Source organism: Lactuca virosa, chromosome 4 (assembly GCF_052849685.1).
Source record: "Lactuca virosa cultivar CGN04683 chromosome 4, Lactuca_virosa_CGN04683_v6, whole genome shotgun sequence".
In the NCBI taxonomy this organism is placed as follows: Eukaryota; Viridiplantae; Streptophyta; class Magnoliopsida; order Asterales; family Asteraceae; genus Lactuca; species Lactuca virosa.
This window is the reverse complement of record NC_136429.1, coordinates 303,446,302-303,469,262: the sequence shown is the minus strand read 5'-3', so window position 1 is coordinate 303,469,262 and position 22,961 is coordinate 303,446,302. Positions and strand designations below refer to the sequence as shown.

Genomic DNA, 22,961 nt, shown 5'->3' with positions numbered 1-22,961 from the left:
TCCTCGGAGATATTCCAGGCACATCGCCCACCGTCGCCCTACCCGCCTCCCGGGTATCCATAACATAGGCGACATAACCTGCGCAACCCTGCTGGAGGTAGCGCCTAGCCCTCGCTGCCGAACATAAAGTTGGTCCTTGTTGTGGCCCTTCGCCCTGAACCACCAGCTCTCCCCCACTAGGGGTCCTAATCCGTACTGACTACTGCGCGCAGTCAATCACTGCCCCATTGGGGCTCAGCCAATCCATACCGATAATAACCTTGTTCCCCCGCAAAGGTATGGGAACCAGATCTACCAGATAACGCTCCTCAAACAGCCTCAAAACACAATCCTGGTAGACCTCTGACACCCGTACCGACCGGTCGTCCGCAATCTCGACCTCTAGAGGGCAATCCAACATGCCCGAAGACTCTGGAAACTTCTTGCTAAGCGCAAGAGAGACAAATGATCGGGTGGCACCCGAATCAAACAACACCTGAACTGGGATACCGTTCACATGGAACGATCCTAAGCAAGGCACCCAATATATCAAAATCACAGCGACATAACATAACAACATACAAATAAGAAATCATACTCGTCACCACATCGGGTGCAGCGTGTGCCTCCTCGGCTGTCAGCTGAAATGCTCGGCTCCAAACCACTGGAGCCTCCATCTTGGCCTTCCGGCCATCCACAACCCGTGCTGTCGCTGGAGTCGGCGCCACTGCCGGCGCCGCTGCTGCTGTCAATCTGGGGCAACTGGCCTTTTTATGGCCCTTCTGATTGCAATGAAAGCAAATCAGGTCTGATATGTGAATCACAGGAGCTGGGGCAGTGCAATCTCTGCCAAAATGCCTAACCTTGCCACACTTATAGCAGCCTGAACCCAGCCCAGTACGACAAGCTCCCTCGTGTGACCGACCGCATTTCCCACAGCGGTCCCGCCCTGACTGGCCTTTCGGCCTACCATCGGATCCCTTTGGCTTATTCCCCGAAGCCCCCGTCGTCAGCCCCTCCGCTGCCTTCCTCTTTCGGATGTGCTCCAAATCAATCTCCCTCTCCCTAGCCCTAACAATCATGGAATCCAGGGTAGGGCAAGCTGAGAAACTGACATGCTCCCGGATGTCAGCTCGTAACATATCATGGTAGCGGGTCCTCCTCATGTCCTCATCACTCGCATATTGGGGCACCAGCAATGCCCTCTCCCGGAACTTGGCGGTGATCTCCGCCACAGTCTCTGTAGTCTGTCTCATGTCCAAGAACTCCTTGGCCCGCTGCTGAAGCTCCACAGCTGGCGCAAACTCCGCCTTGAACCGGGTCACAAAATCCGGCCATGCCAGAGCCTCAACAGCCGAGGCTCCCAGAGAGTCACCAACCGACTCCCACCAATCTCTGGCCCTGTCTCTCAAGTATCCTGCTGCATACCTCACCTTCGATCCCTCGGGGCAGAAGCTAGTCAACTGTGCAGACTCAATGTCTGCAATCCATCGTCTGGCAGCAATGGGGTCCTTCGCCCCATGAAAATCCGGCGCACCGCTCCCTCGGAAGTCCTTGAAGGACAGTGTGCGCGATCCTGACTGGCTGGCCGCCATGTCACTCCTGAACGCCCTGAGGCGATCCTCCATCAACTCAATGATCCCTTCCTTGATCGACCCAAAGATAACTGGCGTCGCATCAAGGATACCCCTCGTGATCTCGGACGCGATGAACTCGTGTAACCCATCATCCACATGCTCGGATCCTGCGCCCGAGCCCGATCCTGACCCAGATCCTGAACCTCCTGCTCCATTCCGCGTGACCACCATTCTAAAAATAACATACGAATGTCAGGGTCGCATATACTTTCAGAGGTCTCGCACACTTTCCAAGCTTCCAGGGTCCATCTAGGCCCTCCTTGATTCGAGTACGGGTCCTCTGCTTTCAGTAGTACGGGCCCATACTACCTTCCACATCTACCCGTACTTTCATCAAGGATTGCTTCGACTTCACCAAGTCCCTTTTACCGATTCCCTTTCCACTGACCTCATCCTAGGCTTTCCTAGGGCACTCTCCGACCTACCCTCCGCCATCAGCTGCACTAGGAGTCCCCACCACTTCCCCCTAACTAACTTGCGGATATTGTTACATATCCGTTCCTTAGCTAGTTGAAGGTGGCCAGAACCCCCATAGCACAAAGGAAGCAACATTCGTGCATTGGGCAACCAAATCATGCATAACTTACACAGGGCATCCTACTGCTGACTAAACAGTCCTAACATACAGCTCATATAACAGGCATATAAGGCATCCTCCTAGATCCTTAGCGCTAACTAGCATGCAATTCTCAGAATCATATATCAGGCACTCAAGGCATCCTCCTAGATCCTTAGTCCTATTCTAGCATGCAGTTTTCTGAATCAAAACCATATAGCATAACATATCAAGTGTGGGTATCTTGGGGAAAACTTACTTGAGCCCGGCCGGTCGCATGCATCACACACTTCGTCTTTCTTAAAATCCTTCCATTTAGATTTTAGAAAACCATTTTTCCTTGTAAAAACCTTTTAGCCCCTCAGTTTGAGTCCAGACACCCCCGAGGGTGTGTCCGAGTACCTCAAACCAGGGCTCTGATACCAACTTGTAACGACCCAATTTTCGAGTCCAAAAATTTCTTTTTGATTAACTGACTCATAAAAACATTCATAAGAAAATACTGTGAAAACACGTCATCTCATAAAACAAAGCATCATGTCTGAAAACCCAAGTCATAAAATAATACATATCAGAGTACAATCCCAGAAAGCTCCATGCGGAAATCATGTGTGTGTGTGTGATGCGATGCTACGCCGCCGACTCCTTCCCCTTAGATGAAGAGGTACCTGAAACCAAAACAGAAACCGTAAGCACAAAGCTTAGTGACTTCCCCCATCATACCACATACCATACCATATCCTCGGTATCTTTCAACCGGTAATCATCATCGGTATCTTTCAACCGGTAATCATCGTCGGTATCTTTCAACCGGTAATCATCATCGGTATCTTTCAACCGGTAATCATCATCGGTATCTTTCAATCAGTAATCATCATCGGTATCTTTCAACCGGTAACTGTCATCGGTATGTTTGTACCGGTAACTGGGGACTATTCCACCCCTACCACTAGCATACACCAACAAGATATAAACATACAGTCAGGCATATCCGGGTACTGACCTACCCTTTGGTCCTAAGGACCGCTATCAGGGAAACCAATCCCTAGCATACATGTAACATGTCATACAAATAAAACTCATGACCAAAGCATGTAACCAGACCAAGATAATTATCACAAAGACAATCATCTTCTAAATACTCCTCTTTGGTGGGCCGGCATTGTGGCCTTATACCCACCCCTACTGGAAGGTAACTCACCTCATACGAGTAGCTGCTGATACTCCGGGCGGGAAACCTCTGTCTGCTGCTGCTCCGGAAATCCTCCGGCTACAATCTCCACAAAACACTCAGTCAGAAACTGATATCTAGTCTTAGGGTAAAATGACCATTTTACCCCCAACCAAAGTCCAAGACAAAGTCAACTTCCAGTTGACCCGACTCGCCGAGTTGGTCCGTCAACTCGTCGAGTCCCTTCCCTTTACTCGTCCTTATCCACGACTCGACTCGTCGAGTTTGGCAACGACTCGACGAGTTCCCCTTCCTTACGAACATCAATGAACCTTCATCCGACTCGCCGAGTCGTATGAACACTCGTCGAGTTCACCTTCAACTGATGAACAAGTCCTAAGCTCGACTCGCCGAGTTGTATGAACAACTCGTCGAGTTCATCTTCAAACATAAGGATATTTCCTTGGACTCGCCGAGTCTGTTCTAGCAGTCGTCGAGTCCCATGAACTCCAGGTCTAAAATTAAGTCCAATGTGTTGGGTCACTCTTTCTGTCATGCTACAACCCTTCTAACACCCAACTGACTCCTTTTGACCCTCAACAGATATGGGACTCAAAGCCTTGGACTCGTCGAGTCCCAAGAACGGACTCGCCAAGTCGATAACGTCCACTACCAAAATCCTCGATTTCTGATGTACAACACTTGACCAAAAGATAGATCTAAGCTCCTTCAATCCTTCTAGCACGTAAAGTTACAAACTTTACGTGCATGCATGGGACTTTGAGCTCAAAAGGACATAAAATAAGCTCTTATGATGCATGGGGCCTTCCTTGAGTGCAAAAGCAACCCAAATCTGCCTTGTGACCCCTCCCAAGACTTAGATCCGAAGTCTTGACCCCCAACCATGTTTGCAATCATGGTTGGCTACCTCATATGGCTTTAAAAGCCCTAAATCTTCCCCAAAAAGGGATCTAACAAACAAGCAATCAAGGTACAGACTTTATACCTTTCAAAGACTGCAAATAATGAACCAAACTCGAATCCTATAGTCTCCTCTTGATCCTTCTATGCTCTTCCTTCTTCCTTGAGGTCAAAACCCACAAAAATCACTCAAAAGCCTTAGATCTTGCACCAAAACACTTAGGGTTTGCTATGGAGGGTTTCTGGGAGCATAAAGGGGCGATGGAGGATGTATAAGGTTGTTTAAATAGGGTACAAACCCTCAAATTAGGGTTTTGTCCAGTCAGAGCCTACTCGATGAGTCCGGGACCCGACTCGACGAGTCCATCACTTAAATCCCGTGCCTCATCCCGCTTCTACTCGGCGAGTTGGGCCTTCAACTCACCGAGTCCCAGGCCAAAAATGCAAAATCACTGAAATAAAATACATACCAAGAACCAGGTGCTACAATTTTATAACACAAGTTCTTGTGTTATACTTGTATTCCCCCCCCCCCCTTAAAACAGTAAAAAATTATGAAAATACGGGGGTATGAACTCACTTGATAGGTGGTGATTTGGACAGCATTTCGTTTCCTGGAAAGGAGTTTATTTGACAAAAAAACGGCTTAAATCGAGCAGAGTTTCGACTGGTGAAAGTTGTTTTTCTCGGGAATCTCGGGCTTCGAGGCTTGCTTAGGGTTTGAGATATGATACCGGGGCTTTGGGGGTTGTTTGTAAGTTTATGGAAGTGAAAGGGGTGAAAAATGTGAAGAAAGGTGAAAATTTGGGTGAAATGTGTTAAAAATCCGAGAAGTCTCGCAGCTCTTATGTAGGCCGAAGCCTCGGATCCGAAGCAGGGAGAAGCTGCCGCGTGTTCGGACAGGTGGCGAGGGAGAAGGGCTCGCTTTGGACAGCTGGCTCGGTGGTTTCGGATCAGGAGTGGACCGAACTTCGGTCCAATCAGGAGGAGGCACGGTGCGAGTTCGGAAGCTCCAGGGTGCGAAGGGCGTGTTCGACGGCTACTGGACCGCAACTTCGATCCAATCAGAAGGTGCCACGAACAACTTCGGTCCAATCAGAAGGTGCCACGAGACAGACACGGAGAAGCCTCGCATGCGAGGGTGACATGGCCGAAGGTACACCATGCGAATTTTCCCGGTTTTCAACATTTCTCGATTTTTGTGCCCAAAACTTGTGAAATTCATAACTTTCGCATACGAGCTCCGTTTTCGACGTTCTTTATATGCACGCGTAGGTAAAATTATACTCTACGACTTTCGTTTAGACTTCGTTGGCTAATTTTGACTTTATTTTTAATATTATTATTTTTAACAGCCGGGGACATGAAATCCGTTAAAAATTCATAACTTCTTCATTTGACGTTCGTTTTTGTCTGTCTTTTTACCGTTGTACTACTATTGAAGAGACCTTCAATTCTCGTTTAGGTTGTGTTGGCTAAAAATCACTCGATCTTTATTTCGAGTTTTTAGCTGTATACTACTATACTGAAACTTAGAAAAATCATAACTTCCTCATACGAAGTCAGATTTTGATGTTCTTTTTATGAAAGTTCTCGGTTTAATGTAATCTACAACTTTCATTTGGATTGTTATGGCTGAAAAGCCTTTTATTGAAAATTCAGTTTTTACATTGAACAGTGTTTTGCCGGTTTTGTCGCCGATCTTCGATTGGTCATAAACTTCTTTGTTATAACTCGGATTTTAGTGTTCTTTATATTTTTGGAAACCTTGTTACAATCTCTACCACTTGGTTCATCCCAATCGAGATTGTTTAATACTTTATTTTTGAGGGTCAATTATGTAAATATACATAGTATGCTAAAATTTCTCTTTATTATTTTAAAAAGAACTACAAATTGACCTACATTATGACATAGGTTTGAAATAATGGTTTGTTACACTAACCCACTCAATTTATATGCATCACAGGTAGCAGAACTAGGGCAGCTAGAATCTAGGTTAAGATGTTGAGTGAAATAAGAGATGAGCGTGCATTAATATTTCAAGACCTTTTATTATTTACATTGTAACCTATGTTTGGATATTAATGGTAACATCCATGGTATTTTAATATAATTAAATAACTTATGTTATCTCAAACTGTTTTAATTAATCTGGGATTTTCCACAACGCAACAACTTAATGCATAAAGAAAATGTTTTAATCTATTTTGCAAATATGGGGATGTTGTTGGTATCGGTGCATTAGTTTAAGCATACTAGAAATTTTGATACATTTCTAGACTTAAGCTTAGAAGCTAGGTATGACTGATGAGTTTTGTGATAGAATGCTTTAGGTTAGATGTCCAAATTACTATAGACGCAAGCACTAGCAAGCTATAGGAATATGCCATAATAGCTAATATGCCTTAACTGTTATTATGTGCTATATATATATATATATATATATATATATATATATATATATATATATATATATATATATATATATATATATATATATATATATATATATATATATATATATATATATATAGGAGAGGAGTAGGATCAAATGAGAACACCTAAAAGGTTGAGAACGCGAGAACATATCACAACCTTATAAATAATTAGATCTATGGATATTATCAACTGGACCATTTATGAATATTTATAAAACTGATGTGCTAAATATGTAACTTTGAAATGGCAAAAAGGGTACTATAGGAAATCCATATAATTTAATTAAATAGAAATGCCTATAATTTCTCTCTATCTCTCTTTCTCTCTCTCTCTCTACTTAACTAGAAAACCCTAATCTAATTATTTTGAAAAAATCGGCCCCACACCCCCACCTTCTTCACCACTGTTTTCGTTCATTATCTTCTGCCATCCTCCATCGTTGACCATCGCACAATTAAAATCCCGGATAAAACAACAAAACACTAATTGCATTTTGGGTGTGTGTGTGGTCTTAAAAATCAGAAGAGACGAGGATCTGAGACGAGGAGACGGGAGTGGATTCGAAGCATCAAACACAATTTGAGGTAATTTGGTTGAAGGAAATCGAGATACAGAGGGAATAAATCGAACGCACATGGGTTCTCAATCTCCCTGTGTTGCCGTGTGGTCACGAGAACTGAAATAAGAGCAGGGTAGTCGCCGATGGCGGCAACACTGACCACCAGAGAGGCAAACAGCGGAGCTCAACCGGAGGTGGCCGGAAAAAGGTTCGAGTTAAATCAATTTCGTATTTCTGTTGTCCAAGTTCATAATGTCGATTGATATTAAGCCCTTGTAAGATTTCCTTGATTGTCATTTTAACATAAATTCAATTAATAAGCTTCCTTCCTAAGCTTCTGATTTCTCGTTTCCATCCACCAGGTCAACAAAAAAATTAATTGAAATTGCGGATTGTCTTTGTTGGCGTTGTGTGGTTTGAATTTTGAGAAGCGACAACAACAAAAATCAACAACTGGAGCATTTTTTTGTTGCATTTCCAGAATTGCCTTTTGAAGATTATCAATTGCAATCGATAATTAATTGAAATTGAGGATTATTTGTCTTTGTTGGCATTGTGTGGTGTGGAGGGCGTATTTGACATCGGGTTCATTGGCTTTGTATCTGGGAGGATTGGGCTGTTTGATGAAATGCGTGAGAGAGGTATTCATTTGTGAATAGCAGGGTATTCATTTGTTAATAACAATGTATTCATTTGTAAATAGTAGTGTAATCATGTGTGAATGAGTGTATTTATTTATGATTAGATGTAGTCTTTTATTCATTTGTGAATACCAGGGTATTCATTTGTTAATAACAATGTATTCATTTGTAAATAGCAGTGTAATCATATGTGAATAAGTGTATTTATTTATAATTAAAGGTATTCTTTTATGAAGAAATGATAATTTTTACACCCCTTTTATTTTCGGTTGGTTAAAAGAAAGGAATTGGATTACTTGTAAATTGATATGTATTCATTTGTGATTGTAGTAGTATTAGTTTTTTTGAAAAAAAAAATCGTTTATGAATACAAATGTATTGATTGGGGTCAGATTTCTATTAATTTTTTCGAAAAAAAAAAACGTGAAATAGGAGAAAAAAATTATTTTTTAAGAAAAAAAATTAAATTTTTTTAGTTTAAAATTCTTTTTTTGATAAAAATGTTATTTATATTTCATTAATAAGAAAAATAAAAAATTAAATATTTCCTTCTTTTTTGGTAACTGATCCTAAATTTAAGGGAATTTGATTGATTTTATTTTATTTTAATTTAATTAAAATATACAATTACTAATATGCCCTTATATATTGATTGGTCCAGAACAGTTCTCGCGTTCTCAACTTTTTAGGTGTTCTCATTTGATCCTTTATATATATATATATATATATATATATATATATATATATATATATATATATATATATATATATATATATATATATATATATATATATATATATAGTAAAATAATACTATTCTAAAATACTCGTATTCTATGGGTAGAGAACGACATGACGATTACAAGGAGCGGTAGAATCCTCAATAACAAAGGAGGTACAACACCTCAGTACACCGAAGCAGTAGCAACTAAATTTACGATGAATGAAGCACGAACGAAGATGCAAGATCTGCTTGATCAATAACGACGTGAGTGTAGGGATCTCCTAACTCAGGAGCTAGTGAATGCTAGTGGCGCAGCGCCAATGATCAACAAAGTCATGAGTTTAGGGATCTCCTAACTTATTAGTCTTGAAGAAGGAGATAATTTGTATGCAAAGTTCTCCAAGTGTGACTTTTGGATTCGGGAGATACACTTCTTGGGTAACGTGGTTAGCCGGAAGGGTATAATGGTCAACCCAACAAAGATTAAAGTTGTTATGAAATGGGAGCCGCCAAGAGTCCCACTGAATTTTGTAGATTTCCGAGATTAGCAGGTTATTATTGAAGATATATCCAAAAATATTTTCTATTGCGGCTCCAATGAGAACCCTGACCAAAAAGGGAGTTGCCTACACTTGGAGTGAGAAGCAAGAAAAAGCTTTTGGTGAATTGAAGAAGCGGTTGTGTGAAGCACTAATCCTCGTCCTACCGGAAGGAAATGATGACTTTTTAGTTTTTAGTGATTCGTATAGAGTTGGATTGGGATGCATCCTTACGTAAAGAGACAAAGTGATAACTTATGCCTCGAGACAATTGAAGACCCATGAGCAAAAATATCCAACACATGATCTAGACCATGCAACGGTGGTTTTTGCCCTAAAGATTTGGAGACATTATCTTTATGGAACCAAATGAAAACTATTTATAGATCATAAAAGCCTTCAATATATTCTTACACAGAAGGAATTGTATATGAGGCAGAGACGATGGTTGGAGCTACTCAATGAATACGATTGTGAGATACTTTACCACCATGATAAAGAAAATATTATAGCTGATGCCTTGAGTAGGAAGGTGAATCCAAAATGGAAAAGTGCTAGATCGTTGAATATTGAGATGATTTCAACGATTATAGAAAAGATCAAAGAAGCTCAGACTATAGATTTAACCGAAGATGAGAAGAAGGAAGAACGTCTAGGCAAGACGCTAGTGTTCGAAGAAAAGAATCAAGTACTGAAGTTATTCAAAAATTATATTTCGGTGCCAAAGATGGGCGAAATACGGGATATTCTTATTGAAGAGTCCCATAAAACCATGTATTCTATACACCCTGGAAACACCAAGATGTATTTGGATTTTGAAACCCTACTACTGGTGGCCAACTATGAAGGTCGATGTAGCAACTTATGTGGCTGAATGTGTGACTTGTTCAAGAGTAAAAGCACAACCTCAGAAGCCATATGGAGACCTGGAACTTCTACCTACACCCATGGGTAAGTGGTATGAAATTACCATGAATTTCATAACCAAGTTGCCAAGGACAAAGAAGGGCCATGTCATGATATAGGTTATAGTAAACCGATTGACAAATAGCGTGCATTTCGTAGCCATACATGAAAAATTTTCTATGGAGAAGTTGGAAAAAGCCTATGTGAAGGAGATTGTCAAAATTCATGGTGCACCCTTATCGATCGTGTCAGACAAAGACAATGGATTCACTTCCATATTCTGGAAGAGTATGCAAAAAAATAGGTACAATGTTGTGTTTGAGTACTACCTATCATGCAAAAATAGAAGGACAAAGTGAGAGAACTATCCAAACATTGGAGGATATGTTGTGGGCATATGCTTTAGTGCTCACTGCTAGTTGGAAAATCACCTACCATTAGCCGAATTTGCCTACAAAGAGAATCATTGTACGGAAGGAAGTGTTGTACACCATGTTTTTGGTTATAAGCAAGAGAGAAACACATTGCGGGTCCTGAGATGGTTCAACAGACCTCTGTTAAAGTGAAAATCATCCGAGAGCAAATGGTAGTTATTCAAAGTCTTCAAAAGAGTTATCCAGATATGAAGCGACGACCAGTAATGTTTGAGGTCGATGATCAAGTGCTAATTAAAGTATCTCCATGGATGGGATTTATTATATTCGAAAAACGTCGGAAGTTAAGTTCTCACTTTATTGCTTCATTCAACTTACTTCAAAAGATTGGGAAACAAGCTTACAAGCTTGAATTAGCACCTGAAATGGAAGGTATCCATGACACCTTCCATGTTTTTTATTTGAGGAAATGTTTGGGAGAGGAACCCGATATGATTCCACTTTTTGAATTAATAATTGATGAGAATAAGAAGCCAGTCAAAGAGCTTGAAGCAATCATTGACCGCAAGAAGAAGAAATTAAGACCTAAGATGATTGACTTACTGCTAGTGCGATGGAAACATTCGACTGGGCCAAAGCTCACCAGGGAGACAAAAAGCGACATGAAGAGTCGTTATCCAATTTTTTTTGTTGATCCATGATTCCGGAACGAAATCATCCTAAATAAGAGATAATTGCAACGGTCACGTTTATCGCTAGGCATAGTTATAAATTTGTATGTATGTTGTTCGACGATTGAAATCTTCTATGAATAAATAAAAGTAAATTACTCATATATATATATATATATATATATATATATATATATATATATATATATATATATATATATATATATATATATATATATATATATATATATATATATATATATATATATGTGTGTGTGTGTGTGTGTGTATGTGTGTGTGTATTTGTGTGTTTATGTGAATTTTATAGATATTAGGTGTATATGATAGCTATGTGAAATCTTACATTGAAACGTAATAAATAGGACTGAAATAGATATTAAAAATAAAAGAGTTTTAGGATAAATAATCTAAAAAAATTCGTAGTAATCAAAAAAGCGATCTCGTGCATATATAGAACGCCAAAATCTGACTTTGTTAGAGGAAGTTTTGATTTTCCGAAGTTTCAGTGTAGTATTGTGCGACTTAGAAACCGAAATTTAATTAGTCGATTGTTAGGAATAGTAATCTGAACGAGAATTGAATATCTCGTCGATATAAAGAAAATCGAGAATGGATATCATATGAGAAATTTATGATTTTTATATGGATTTTATCAATCTATAGAAGATATGAATATTTGATGAAAATAAACTTTTTATGCATGCACCAACAAGATACGTGGCGCGCACCGAAAACCCACCAGTTATTCGTCACGTGTCAGCCAGCGGTTGGATCCATGCCAATGCCCCCGACAAAAGGCGTGGCGTGCCCAGAAATATGCACGATGTGCCCTTCAAATTTCCAACTATAAATAGGAAGCCATTTGTAGCCACTTCTCACACCATTTCCATCCAATCTCTCTGGAACTCTATCGTACCCTTGGCCCCTTTACTCTCTAGTTGCAACTACTTTAGTGAGGACCTGTGGCATTAGAGAGTCGGAGAAATAGAAGTTTTCGAGTAAGTGTTATGCCCATGTAATTACATGTTCTCGTTACAAAACAATGTAAGTTAAAGGAAGTTTTGATTTTCTGAAGTTTCAGCGTAGTATTGTGCGACTCAGAACGAAATTTAATTAGTCGATTGTTAGGAATAGTAATCTGAACGAGAATTGAATATCTCGTCGATATAAAGAAAATCGAGAATGGATATCATATGAGAAATTTATGATTTTTATATGGACTTTATCAATCTACAGAAGATATGAATATTTGATGAAAATAAAATTTTTATGCACGCACCAACAAGATACGTGGCGCGCACCGAAAACCCACCAGTTATTCGCCACTTGTCAGCCAGTGGCTGGATCCATGCCAATGCCCCCGACAAAAGGCGTGGCGTGCCCAGAAATATGCACGATGTGCCCTTCAAATTTCCAACTATAAATAGGAAGCCATTTGTAGCCACTTCTCACACCATTTCCATCCAATCTCTCTGGAACTCTATCGTACCCTTGGCCCCTTTACTCCCTAGTTGCCAACTACTTTAGTGAGGACCTGTGGCATTAGAGAGTCGGAGAAATAGAAGTTTTCGGGTAAGAGTTATGCACATGTAATTACCGGTTCTCATTACAAAACAATGTAAGTTAAGATGCACTTATTATGCTTTAAATGTAAGTTATATTTATAGTCATATTTGTTATTATGAACCTATAAATAAGATTTATCAGTGATTCCAAGTGCAAATATTGATTGATCTACTTACGGGAGTGATGTCTAGGCTTGATTTAGTTAGGTGTTTAAAGTGAGATTTCTAAATACTATACTTTGTATACCAAACGGACATGACCTTCGATATGATTTTACCTGGTTAATCCTTGTTTGATATATCTTGATGTAAACATTGAGATTATTGAGGAATCTAGACTGTCATTATTATAGTCACAAGGAATATGAAAATATACTAAGACTTAGTGCTTTATACATCTAGGTCTTTTGAAAAGATAAAGTGTTAAGGCGAAGCGCTGTCCCTAACCTCGAATCACCCACTCTTGTCAGGTGAGTGCATAGTTACTTTCAAGAGCATAATTTAATAAAAGTATTTATTAAATACAAATTGTATTAATTATATATCATGTTATTTGTATAATCGTAATAGTATCGCTTATTAGGAACTATGTTAGAAATAGATTACCTTTAGTTATTGTATGGTTTAGTCATAGACTTGTATAGGGAGCTTAGTTCCAAATGAGATGAATACCATATAGGTCTCATTCTGGGGTAGAGTGTGACATCAAACGGAGTGTAGTAGTCCTCCTCTTTTTGGATGACTAGAAATGTTGAGCCCAGATCAGACAACTGGCAAGTATGTCTGGGTCATCGACTAGAGTAGATGACAACATTTGACTATTCTAGGTGTTCTAGTGAATTACGTTGTTAGTATGGACTAATAACCCACAGATGTAGATAAGATGGGATACCATATTTATCAAATACTTTGTATATTTTTTTGCCTTAATATGACTTACATTGGTCAAGTGCTCCCTAGTTGTGTAGTCAAATAGTTAATAAGATAATGATCAGGTAATGTGATTCTTCCAGATGATCATTAAATTAGGATTTATGAGAATCGATTGGGTAGGATAGGTTGTCTTACATCAGATTATATACACGTATAATGTTTGTTTGCAAGAATTTTATTATGATTTATTATCAATAAAATATTATGGGCTTGAAAACCCTATGCATCTCACCAGGTTTTCTAAACTTGACCCACTCAATTCATATGTATCACAGGTAGTGGAACTATGGGTGTTGTTATGTAGTAAAGATGTTGAGTGAAATAAGAGATGAGACTGTATTAGTATTTCAGGACCTTTAGGTATTTACATTGTAACATATGTTTAGATATTAATGGTGACATCCATGGTATTTTAATATAATGAAATAACTTATGTTATCTCAAATTGTTTTAATTAATCTGGTACTTTCCTTAACATGTTAACTTAAAGTGTAAAGAAAATTTTTTAACCGGTTCTGGAAAGACTTAATGTCTGTTGTCGACCTTGATTTGGAAACTTTATTTGTTTTGGATTCTAAATGTATAATTAATGTATTATAACTGGCGTGTAACTTTTTAGAGTGATATGGAGTACTTATGAGTCTAACATAAATAAAATCTTCCCTACCATGAAACAATCGTATTCCGGTACCCTAAACGATTGTTTTAGAGTACCGAACATGATGATGAGAACTCGTAGCGGACTGGGAAATGGTAACGGAAATCAACAGGCTAAGCCTCAATGTGTGATTGGGTGTGTACTATTCGTCGCACCTGCACCCGAACCTATCATGATGGCTAGAGTATAAGCCTTGATTGAGGACATGTTGGACCAACAGATGGAAGAAATAAGACAAATTCTATGGGAAGATATAAGAGAACTCACCACTCTAGTTAATAAACCAGTTATGAATGAAGGACGGTCGGGAGAAGGAAACTATAGCAGAACCTTTGATCAATATGAGTGGCGAGTGGTCAGGAGGAACAAACCAGATGGAGGGATTGTTAGGAACGAATGCCTGTACAGGGACGTCAAGGCCTCCAAGCCACCAAGTTTTTCTTGGAATCTAAGTCTAGTAACTATAATGGATTGGATCTCTGAAATAGACATGGTGTTTAAGAGCTACGACAGATAGAAGACCCTCTTCGCAGTCAGACAACTAAAGAATGGAGTGTTAAGTTGGTGGAAGATGTTTTTTGATACCATGCCAAAGGGACATGAAATAAATATGTCATGGTAAAACTTCCTAGAATATTTATACAAGGAACATTGCTGAAAGAGAGACCTCCTGGAAATAAATAATGAGTTTCAGAATCTGAAAAAGGGGGAAATGAGCATCAGCGAGTATGCTACAACTTTCATTGCAATATATAAAGTTAGTTTTGTATTTGGTCCCTACTAAACTATAAAATATCGAGACGTTTTCTAGTGGACTACCAATAGATTATGGTCTAACTGTGATGCTAGGAACTACTTTGAAGGCAGCCATCTGGGTGGCTAAGAATGTAGAAATCCAAACAAGAGACAATCGTCTACAAAAAGTTGAAACCGAAGAGAAGAGAAAGTTTGAAGGATCTTCAAGGTCCAATAGGAAGAGTAGGTTTTCGAAGTCTAGCCCCAATAACAATAAGACTAGGGGTAACGACGAGGCAAAGTGGTGTGAAAGTGTAAGAGGAAGAATTCTAGGAGATATGATGAAGTAGTGACAAACTTTCAATGTGGAAAGACTGGCCACTATGTTAATGAATGTTCGACCAAGAAGGATGCCTTTTTTTGAATGTGAGAAGAAGGGAATTTCATGAATAACTACACAAAGAAGAAAGGAGCTGCCAAGCCAAACTTACAACGAAAAATAAAAGAGCTAGCATTCCAAGTCACCCTTGAGGCAGCGAAAGATGAAGCAAATGTCGCTTCAAGTACATTTCTAATATTGCCTTTAGAAAAACTAGATAATGCCTTAATAGTCGAAGTTGGTAGTGGTAAGTTTGTACTTTTTAGTGATCGCATGAAAAACATCGTCATCGACTTGAATAGGAATAAGTTTCATGAAGAATTATTGCCCATTAAGCTAAATGGTTTCAATATAATATTGAGAATGGATTGGCTGAGTGCAAGCAATGCTAATATAAAGTGTAGAAAGAAGATAGTGAAAATAAACCCTCCTAGAAGAGAACCATTGATGGTATACAGGGACAAACGCCAAGTGAATTTTGGAATCATGTATATGATGAAATCCAGGAAGTGTTTACCAAGAGATGTACATCATAATGTGTGATTGATGCAAAGAAAGAGAAAAAGGAAATGCAAAGAATACCAACGATGTGTGACTTTCCGGAAGTATTTCCCGAATATCTTTCTAGATTGCCACCTGAAAGACAAGTAGAGTTCTGTATAGACTTGTTTCCAGGAACAACAATAATAGCAAAAGCACCATACCGGTTAGCACCGACGGTGATGAAGTAGCTTATGATGCAAATTTAGGAATTGTTGGACAAAGGCTTCATTAGACATATTCTGTCACCCTGGGGAGCTTTGGTGTTATTCATGACGAAGAAGGATGGAAGCATGAGGATGTGCATCTACTATAGAGAGTTGAATAAAGCTACAGTGAATAATAAATACCCAATGCCTAGAGTTTATGATATGCTTGATCAACTGCAAGGAGCCCACTATTTTTTAAAGATTGATCTCAAATCATGGTATCATCAAATAAAGGTGAGAGAACAAGAAATTGAGAAGATAGCTTTCCGAACAAGATACACACAATACAATTTTCTAGTTATGTAATTTTGACTGACCAATGCTCCATCAACATTTATGGATCTGATGAATCGAGTTTACAAACCTTTTCCTCGATAGATTTGTAATAGTGTTCATTGATGATATTCTGATATACTCAAAGAGCTAACAAGAGCATGGCAAGCGTTTGCATGAAGTATTAGAAGTTCTGAAGAAGAAGAAAGTATAATGGTTGATCAAGAAAAGGTTGAAGCCCTGATTAATTGGGAAAGACCAAAACGTCCCACTGAGATTTGTAATTTTTTGGGATTAATTGGATATTATCAAAGGTTTATCCCATCATTTTCTTCAATAGTTACTCAATTGACAGCCTTGACCCATAAAGGGGCTACCTATACATGGAGTAAGAAGCATGTAGAGGCTTTTAATAAACAAAAGAAACAATTATGTGAAGCGTTGATTCTTGCTTTACCCAATGGAATTGAAGACTTCACAATCTGCAACGTTGCATATGGAGTTAGGTTAGGTTGTGTTCTGGTCCAAAGAGATAAAGCAATAGCGTATGTATTTCGACAAATGAATATCCACGAATAGAAATCCCCCACTCATGATTTCGAGTTGGCAACGTTGGTTTCAGCGCTAAAGATATGGAGACAATATCTTTATGGCACTAAGTGTAAACTTTTCATTGATCATAAGTGTCTTCAGTATCTCTTTGACCAGAAGGAGTTGAACATGAGACAAAGACACTGGCTAGATTTACTCAAAGACTATGATTGAAAAATACTTTACCACCCTGGTAAGACGAATGTCATAACAAATGATTTGAGTAGAAAAATAAACCTGGAGAGGAAAAGGAAAAGAGCGTTAAGAATTCAAATTGTCTCGACAATTGTGGAAAATATCAAGAAAGCTCATAATGATGCTTTCGAAGGAGATAACTGAAAGGAAGAATGTATGGGCAACATGTTAGTGTTAGGAACAAACAACCAAGGGTAAGGTATTCTAGAACAGAATTTGCGTGCCCAAGATGGGTGGAATAAGAGATCTTCTCATGGAAGAGTCTAACAAAACCATGTACTATGTTCATCCACGCAACACCAAGATGTATATGTATCTGAAACCATACTATTGGTGGCCGACGATAAAGCTCGATGTCGCTAAGTATATGGATGCATGTGTGACCTGCACAAAAGCTAAGACTCAACATCAGAAATCATATGGGAGTTTGGAACCATTACCGGTACCCACTGGTAAGTGGGAGGACATTATAATAAACTCCGTAGCCAAAGTGCACATAATGAAGGGAGGTCACGATATGATTTGGGTGATTATGGACCGAGTACAAAGAGTGTGCATTTCATAGCAACCAATGAGTAATTGTCTATGGAAAAGCTCGCTAAAGTTTACGTCAAAGACATAATGAGAGCTCATGGTGTTCCGTTGACGATTGTGTCAGACTCTGGCAATCATTTTACTTCTAGGTTTCGGAAGGGATTACACGAGAATATGGGTACAAAAATATCTTTGAGTATAGTCTATCATCCCTAGACAGATGGTCAGAGTGAAAGAGCGATTCAAATACTAGAGGATATGTTATGAGCTTGTACTCTGGATTTTATAGGTAACTAGGATGAGCACCTACCATTAGTTGAATTTTCATACAACAATAGTTACCATTCAAGAATTAAGATGACACCTTATGATGCGTTGTATGAGCATAAATGTCGTATACTATCTTGTTGGCTTGAGGCTGGAGAGAAACAATTGATGGGGCTTAAGATTCTCCACTAGACCGCCAAGAAATTAGAAGTGATCAGAGAAAGAATGCTAGCAACTTAGAACAATCAAAATAGCTACGTAGATAAGAAGCGACAACCGATTACTTTTGAAGTCGGAGAACAAGTGTAACTCAAAGTCTCTCCATGGAAGGCAATTATCAGATTTGGGAAGCGTGGGAAGCTAAGTCCACGATTTTATGAACCGTTCAAAATGCTTTAGAGAATTGGAAACCAAGCATACAAACTCGATTTTCCAGTTAAACTGGAAGGTATTTATAACATCTTCCATGTTTGTTATTTGAGGAAGTTCTTAGGAGACGTTCCTGATATGAATCTACTTTTGGAATTAAGAATTGATGAAAATAAAAGATTAATTGAAGAGACTGAGGAGATCGTTGACCGTAAGATAAAGAAGTTGCGACATAAGATGGTTAACTTAGTCCCTATGCGATGGAAAAAAACAGCAGGTCCGAACCGCACCTGGGAAACAAAAAGTGACATGAGGAGTCACTATCCACATCTTTTTGATGATGCATGATTATGGGATGGAATCATCCTAACGGGGGAGATAATGGTAAAGCATGCGTTTCTCGTTAGGCATTAGTTATAAAATATGTATTTACATCGGTCGATGATTGTAATCGTTCAAAATAAATGAAAGAGAATTATTTGAATATATGTGTTTATATATTATGTATGTGGAAATTGAATAATTATTATGTGTATATAACATTTGTATAAAAACTTATTTTAAAAACTTAATAATAGGGCAAAAATAACCGTTAAAAATAAAATATTATTTATGATGAGAACTAGCTGACATAGTCTAAAGGAAAGTTGTAGTACTCGGAAATACCTACGCATGAATATAAAGAACGTAAAAAACAGAGCTAGTATGCAAAAATATATAGTTTTTAGAAGATTGAGAATTTTACCTGACAAATGCGATGCAACACCACTCCACTTCCGCCACGTGTCACATTCCAGAAAAGGATTGTGTGTTCCCCACACACACACACACACACACACACACATATATATATATATATATATATATATATATATATATATATATATATATATATATATATATATATATATATAGATAGAGAGAGAGAGAGAGAAAGAGAGAGAAAGAGAGATAAGTTCAATTGAGAAAATAAAAAAAATTGAAAACGAGAAAATCATTCTCAGCCAATCATTAATTTTTGCCGAAAAAAGCTTTGGCGTAACGACGTGATGGATGATGACTAATATTCTTATATGAATATAAATGTATGTGTATACATATGTGAATCCATCACAACCCCTTCGCCATCAGCCGCTACCATCACTAACACCAACCACTATCACCACCTTCGCCACCACCACCACCTCCATTACTAACCACCACCAACCACCGCCACCTCCGCCACCAACCACCATCGCCATATTCATATATGAATAATCACTTCCACTATACTTATTCATATATGAATATACGTATTCATATATGAATATACGTATTCATATATGAATATGATATGTTCCGTCGGCCCGGTACACTAGAGCTTTTAAGCGGCATAGTTGAAATGAGTGGGTCAGATTCATTCCCACATTCTCAACCTTTTTTTTTCTCAATTGAATACTCCGCTATATATATATATATATATATATATATATATATATATATATATATCTATATATATATATATATATATATATATATATATATATATATATATATATATATATATATATATATATAGAGAGAGAGAGAGAGAGTTAGGTTCAAATGTTTCTCACATCTATTGTGTGCTAGAATGCACCAATAGGAATTTTGTATTAATTATATGTATATTAAATGTTATCCATACTTATAACTCATTTTTATGGAAACTAATTAAATTCGTAATTAATGTCAACAATAATATTCTTTCAGAGTGAATTCATATCTAGAAGAATGAGAGTGTATTCCAGCAGAATGAGAGTGTATTCGAGTATAATACACTCTCGTTCTTCATATTCCATGCAACTTTTTTGTATTTTAAGCGAGTAAGTCCTAAAACAAAATACGAACTCACATATAAAAACCTAGATGCGAATTCATTCTGAAAGAATGTTATTGCTGACATTAATGACGGATTTAATTAGTTTCCATAAAAAGAGAATTATAATTATGGATATCATTTAATATACATATAATTATGGAAATCATTTAATATCTATATTTATTTAATTAAATAATTATTTAATTTACTAAATTTCTATTGGTGCATTCTAGCACACAATAAATGTAAGAAACAAAATAACCTAGGCATATATATATATATATATATATATATATATATATATATATATATATATATATATATGGATTCAAATGAATGGAAGTGAATGATTTTGGTTGATAAATAGATGAAAATGCCTTTGGTCAAATCTATAAAATCATTTATATCAAATATTAGGTTGGAGGGAGTGATGTCATACTGCCACATAAGCGCCACATAATCTTTTACCACAAAAGTGTGGTTTCTTACCACACTGAAGGAGTAGTGACACACTCCTTAAAAAAAAATTTAAATCATTTTTAATAATAAAAACATAACATTTTATTGCTTCAAATTAAAAAAAACACATTTAGTTGCATTACATAGAAAAAAACATAATATGACATTAAAAAACACATCAAAATTAAATCGAAATTCTTCAGAAGACGAGGACGATGACATTTTCTACTGATTATGAGAGAAAAAAAATTTGAAAGATATAAGAATTTGGTTTTAGTTTGAGGAAATAAGGATGAAAGGTTTATTTTATAGGTAAAAAAGGTATATATATATATATATATATATATATATATATATATATATATATATATATATATATATATAAAGAGAGCGAGAGAGAGAGAGAGAGAGAGAGAGAGAGATTGTGGGCCAATCAATTTAAAATCATGGATAAGGGTAATTTAGTAATTTGAATTAAAGGTAAAATAAATTCCATAATTAATCTCCTATAATCATGGTGCCATCCTCCTGTCTCTTTAAAACAGTCAACAACCCCCATTCGAAATCCCTAACCCTCTTGCGATCGGAAAAAAATAGGCCAACTCTGGCAGCGATACTGCTGCCTACGAACGTCTGCTACTTTACAATGTTCCTATTATTTTTCTTTTATGTGAACAATCCTCAGTGAAAATCGAGACAACGAATTGGATACTATATAGCATCGCCCTCTTCCACCTCTTTCTTTTCTATTTCCATTTCGCTCAAATAACTGGAAATCAAAGGTAATTTTTTTCGAATTAGCGGCTTACCAATGTGTTAATTGTGTCTTGTACGGATTGTGATGCGAAACTGTGGTGGTGTTAGGGCGTCGTAGGGAGCCAACGATGACTATGGTGTTCGAATATGATAAACGCCAATCGCACATCAGACACTTATGCCCTAAGCCTTCATTCCCGGTGAGCAACAAATACAACCACAATTTTGCTAGAATGGTGATTTTACAATCCATGGCATAAACGCCAGTCGCACGTCAGTAGGGGTTTAATTGGAGTTATGGTTGGTTTCATATACACCAACATCTAGTGGTTTCAGTGACGCCCTATTCCACCTCAAGCACCGCCGTCTACGAGCGTCACCCTATTCCACCTTCGGTAAGATTCAATTCGTTTTTTTGCATCCTCATACAACGCTAGTGTTTCTTATGTTGTTGACTTATTTCATGGAAACTGTAAATACATGTCAGAGACGACTGTTTAATATCTTCCAGTGCTCTACTTCCACAAAGCTGGAGACAGACAAAGCTGGAGACAACTTATCATACCCTTCCATTTTGTTCAGTTTGATCGAATCTTTTGTCAAATTGTTTCAAAAACAAAGGTAAGTCAATGGCTTCTGATTAATGGAATTGGAATAGGAATCCTTTGGTACCTTAGGCTGGAATTAGGATTCAGATTCATATTCCTTTTTGGGAATGGGAATCAAAGGCGACAATGATAGTGTGTTAGCATTTCTACAGATGTCACCAACCCCAATTACATTGTTTTTGTTTATAATAATGTAACATTGTTATTTTTTATATATCAGTCTATTCTATCAAAATTACTACAGTTTGTTTTATTATTTATCATATTTAATCATTCTTACAGATTTTTATTCTACATAATTCAATTTGCAGTTATTTTCATAGAAAGTGTGAAGGGAATGTGATGATCAAAGGCTTCAAGGTTGGATGATGGTGCATGAGATGGACAAGTCTATTCTGTCAGATTGATTAGCAACATATATTCTATTAGAATGTATTAGTGTTTTACTTAGATTTCAATGTTTTATTCTTAAAGAATAAATGTAATTGTTAACCATTAATATATATATATATATATATATATATATATATATATATATATATATATATATATTCTTTCAAAATTAATGTCATGTGTGTATGTTTATAGTTGTAATTGTTAAGAATGAATGTAATTATTCATTTTAAGATATTAAAATTCTTTTCATATAAAATTTGTATTCATTAAAAATTATTAATCTTGACAATATATTTTTAGAGTATTCTGTCAGAATTTAATGTTTTTCTAAAGATAATCATAAACACAGTCTTTTAGAATATCCGAATTAATATATTTATTACAAAAAAAATCATATTTTTAAAGTTTAGAGAATTAATTATTCCTTAAAATCTGTAATTTTCCTTTTTTAAATTTATGTTCATTGATTAAAATACCCTTAGAATGAAATTAGATTGTATTTTTTAATTATCT

The 22,961-nt window shown here is 37.4% G+C and overlaps 2 protein-coding genes across 2 annotated transcripts; both read left to right on the top strand.

Annotated features, from left to right (window-relative positions):
* The first annotated feature begins 10,613 nt into the window (after positions 1–10,613).
* Positions 10,614–11,150, top strand: LOC145106024 (uncharacterized). Its single transcript, XM_079043074.1, has one exon. The coding sequence runs from the start codon at positions 10,614–10,616 to the stop codon at positions 11,148–11,150; it is 537 nt and encodes a 178-aa protein (XP_078899200.1).
* Positions 11,151–15,477: 4,327 nt separating this feature from the next.
* On the top strand, positions 15,478–16,142 carry LOC145106023 (uncharacterized). Its single transcript, XM_079043073.1, has 2 exons — positions 15,478–15,861; positions 15,966–16,142. Exons 1-2 carry the CDS (start codon positions 15,478–15,480, stop codon positions 16,140–16,142), a joined length of 561 nt encoding a protein of 186 aa, XP_078899199.1.
* The last annotated feature ends 6,819 nt before the right edge of the window (positions 16,143–22,961 follow it).